This window comes from Bactrocera latifrons, unplaced genomic scaffold (assembly GCF_001853355.1).
Source record: "Bactrocera latifrons isolate USDA-ARS-PBARC rearing strain unplaced genomic scaffold, ASM185335v1 scaffold_35, whole genome shotgun sequence".
NCBI lineage: Eukaryota > Metazoa > Arthropoda > Insecta > Diptera > Tephritidae > Bactrocera > Bactrocera latifrons.
Window position 1 is genome coordinate 1 of NW_017536990.1, and position 4,687 is coordinate 4,687.

At 31.0% G+C, this 4,687-nt stretch overlaps 1 protein-coding gene across 7 annotated transcripts in view; it reads left to right on the forward strand.

Moving 5' to 3' along the window:
- Nucleotides 1–1,765: 1,765 nt before the first annotated feature.
- LOC108971649 (protein FAM49B) overlaps nt 1,766–4,687 on the forward strand; it is a 5,992-nt gene continuing 3,070 nt past the window's right edge. Inside the window, exons 1-3 of one of the 7 annotated variants that reach the window (XM_018937860.1) lie at nt 1,793–2,107; nt 2,185–2,275; nt 2,950–3,255. In XM_018937860.1, coding sequence (XP_018793405.1) covers nt 3,073–3,255 — 183 coding nt within the window. In that variant the 5' untranslated portion in view covers nt 1,793–2,107; nt 2,185–2,275; nt 2,950–3,072. The other 6 variants (XM_018937857.1, XM_018937862.1, XM_018937859.1 and 3 more) reach the window with 6 other exon arrangements.

Here is a 4,687-nt window from a genome sequence, read left to right on the forward strand (position 1 = left end):
AACCTTGCAAACGCTCTAGCGGCTAAAGTATTTGACCTAGGTGGGTCAAATAAATTGCACCGGTTAGGTAATTTGAAGACCTTTCCGGAAATGTGTCATTCGCCCCTGAGGCCCCACCGGGGGCGTGGCTATAAGCGAAAAACAGGTTGCGAGAATATAGGTAAATTTCTATGTACTTTTGGCGGCCATTTGCACAAAAACCGCCTCACTTTTGGTCGGCAGTATGGTTGTGTGCCTTCGCTTCCACGCTGTGGCATTTAGCTATGTGTACATAGATAGTATATATATGTTTGTCCCTTCACCCACCCATCCAATTTTCGCTTAGTGTCATTTCTTTTATAATCTTTATCACATGTTTACTAATTATAATTTAGGTTCACACTTTTTTTCCAACCTGGTTTCGTCCTCCTCCCTTCCTTCCTACCTATGCATCTAATCTACTACCCTATCTACAATATTCTAACAATTGCCGACAAACCTGTGGTTGGTTGATGTGCGTAGCTCTTATACGCAATGCTATAGAATACGGTTGAGAAGTATAGCCAGTACGTTACTTTTCAATGAAAATTCACTTCATGTATGGAATACAATGCTCGCGACAGACTGCAAACGACATCTGTCAAATATTAAAATATACACGTTCTTATCGAGGGAACTATTTTGACAGCTGCACGACTACACGACGGCAGGCCGACAGTTGTCGTTCTCGATAACTTCAATTTTATCCTATATTTGCCAACGACAGTAGGACGACAGTAAAATGGAAGATAGAGAGATGAGGTAGAGTGGTGATGCCACTAATATGTAAAATGTAAAATTACTCAAAGCTCTAACAAAACTGACGTTATTTTACAAATAAAAGCATACAATAGCTCTGTTACATCATTTATAATAACAATTGATAATTTAAAACAAATAAATTTAACTATTTACTTATTTTTTGCTTAAAAATTTCACTTTGAACAAAATATTAAAATTTCATTGAAATGCAAGATATTAGCAGAGAACGTATATTTATAGCAGAGAACGTCTATGATAGACGTTCTCTGATATTATCCAAGGCAGGAATAGTGGAGAACGCCTCCTTCCTTTTCCTTCCTCCGCGAGAAAAATGTGTAAACACTTGAAAGCGTGGGAAAAACGCAGAAATCAGCCATCTTTGTTGTTTTCATTTGAACAATGTTGCCATTGCTCAGTACGCATATAAAGTTTTGTACACATTTATGTTTTCAATTATAATTTTTTGTAATATAAAATATCAAAACTGAAAACAAACTATTAAGAATAATTTATATATGTATAAATAATAGAATAGTCTCTGATTTTGAGTTAGTTTAAGAAAATACCTTTAACACGAGAGCATAAGATAATATGAAAACCACTTTTCGCCATAACAGTAAGCAAACAAATTGTTTTCACTAACAGATAGCTAACCAATCAAATACTCAATGAAACCGTCTCTGTTAACCGTTACAGCTGTTAATAGTTACTTTTTTCACCGAGGCTAGAACAAGAGTAACCTATCGGATGTATTAATTACTGATAACTTATCGGTAACCAGTTAGCTAACTTTTACCCGTCTTGTAGGGAACGTTTGAATGCACCGCAGTGGTTTGAACATTGAGATTCAGTGATAATCAACCCTGCGGTACTCGTTGCTTTGCATTCGGTGAATTTTTATTAGTTAAATTTTCCCAACGAATTGAGTGAATCGAGTGAGTTGAGTTTATTTAAATTACTTATTGTGTGCGGATCGTCACTATTTAAAGAAAATATTCATATGTAATTATTGTAAATAAATAAAGAGAAAGCTCCAAATTTAAATATAAGTAATTTAGCTACGATAACCACAAATGAAAATTAATTTTTKCAAAGTGTATGTGAAATGGTTGAAGACATTGACTTTTTCTAAATGATAAGAGAACGAGGAGGGAGTTGTTTACGACTGAGAAAAATGCGAATTTTCTATCATACAATAATGTAAGGTAGAAAGCTAAGTGGCTTAATGAAACATTAATCATAATTCTTCGTATTGGATTTGTATTCGCTCTGCGCTGCGGAACGAATGAAAATATATAAGAAAATTGTGCTGAGGAATCATACCAAAGTATGTAAAAAGATAAAATTGGAAATGGAAAATTCAAAAAATAAATTAGAAGTAATTTTGTATAATCTATAAATCAGGTTAATGGTATTATCTTCTTCAGTAAAAAACATACCAGTATCCTACATTGACTTGTGAATCTACTCTGTTTTAGAGTCTACACATATGCAAGTATGTACAATTCGTAATAAATAAATAGGATAAGGTTTGCCCAATTTCCATTTTCTTTACTTATTTCTGTCGGCAGATGGAAAGCATTGCCATATGTTCCAATATTTTAAATATTTCAGTGTATGATGTCTGCTAACATTAAATTACAAATTACACTACCACATATAAAAGTGAATGTATTAAAATTAAAAGGCTCAGCATTTAAATTAATTACATTACCTTTCGATAAGCTAATATGTATCCTATAAACACCGAAGATACATATTTTATAAACCTTTAAGTGTGGTTTATTTCTCAAAAAATTATAGTAATATTAACAATATTCTTCATAATTAAATTGAAAATGTATTTGTACAATATTACATAAAAATTAGAGACTCGCATTAATGAATGAAAGCAGTTGGTGCTTTGTAAAAAAAGAAATTTAATAACTGGAACTTGAATAAATCTTAAATAATTGTATTAATAATGAAATTTTTACGCCTAAAAATATTTATAAACCTAATTGGAAATAACAATTTTATTTCTTTATGAGTTAAATAGTTTGAATAACTTTCTTTTCATACTTAATGAATATACAAATACGCATTTCTTGAGCCCATCGCGATACGTACTTGCAAAACTTAAGAAAGGGGGTTTATTTATAGTTTTATAATTATTAATAATGTATTCAGTGTTATAGAATATCAAGGGTAGACAATTGATTAAATAAAAGTAAATAACTAAAAAACAGTTTTAAAAAGAGCGGAACAGTGTCTTATAAAACTAAAATTTGAAATCATTAATTAACAAAGAAAATGGGAAAGCTGCTGAGTTTACTGTCGCGTGATGATTCAAACTGCTGTGCTGCAAAATCCTACGATGTATTCTTAGACTTTGAGAATGCCGCACCAACAGACACAGAGCGTGAGGTTTTCGAAGAAGTTGAACGTGTCTTAAAGGAATCAGAAATTGTGCTACAGGAAATTCATGTATATAAGGTGAGCTAAAAATATTAAAAAGGACTTGTTGGGAATATGTATGTACTTATTTATATTATCACAACTTTTACTTGTTCTTGTGGATAGAAAAGTAAAAGTAAATAAGCATTTGAAAAAAAATGAACTTGTCTAAAAACTGTGTTATTAAAATGGTGTATTAGAATTACAGTTGAAATGTTTCAAAAAGCTTTAATGTTCTGTGCGGTCGTGACAAGTCCGACGCAAGATTTAGGAAAGTAATTAATTTTTAGTGTTACTAGCATCCGCCAAGAGAACAAAACTATTATACTTGTGAATAACATATTGAGAGAGTATGAAAATTACGTCACTTGCTAATAATTTCATAGCAAGTTAGAGGGGATTTGTAGTCTGTGATAGAGTAAATATTCGCAATATTGTTATCCAAATATTACAAATTATTAATTCGATTACTTATAAATTATTTACCTGTACAAGATATCAATAATAAACTCACTCTCTAACAAATACCTTTTTTAATGGTATGTATGTATGTATATGAATTTTTGAAAAAAAACGTAATATTTTACTATTTGGTTGATGCAAAGCCCTTAAAACTGGCTACTATGCTATTTGTTTCTTGTTTGCTAATTTAAAATTGTAAATGCGTTATCGGTGTATTTTGACGAAACTTTTCTGGATATGAAAATTAATAACCAGTTTTGAAAGTTATTACAAGCTACTTACAAATGCTTCAATCAGGTTCCGTTCCTAATAGGTTCGCTCACATCCGCTCATTGCTTAATTTTAACGTATTATATTTTAATGTATTCATATATTACGCCTAACGACAGACTATCTGGAAAAGTAAAAAATTTTCTAATAAAGCTTCATTTATGCCTGTGGCTATTTATAACACGGTGTCATTTTGGAGTAGGGGACTGTGCACATACAGTACACAGTAGATTATTTGTTCAATTTCATTGAAAGTGTTAAATACTGTACATAACTAAAATAAAAGCGTATTAAAAAAGGAATACCGTTTTCAAAATATTCAATTTTCCTGATTAGAAATACATGATTAATGCAAACCAATCCAAATTAAATTTTGTTAACTTCAGGTTTGGAAATAATGCATTAAATAAATAAACAAGTTATTAAAAATTAAAGCATATAAGGAGTGTAATTGGGCCCTGGTAATGTTCTTGAGTCCATTTATTATTAAGGCCAACACTTTTGCTTTAAGACTTGCATCACTAGAGCATTTTTTCGCCCACTTTTTGATACGTCTTTAGGAGAACAAGTTTCATTGATATTTATTATAATATTTCTTACACTGAGTTTAAACCGTTTTGCTAGCTTTCTGTATGAAATCCTTTTTTCAGTGCAGTAATTGTGCACAATTTGCCTACGTAAAAAATAAAATTTTTAATTTTTAATCCCAAACATCTTACATTAAAAATGAAAATTTAAA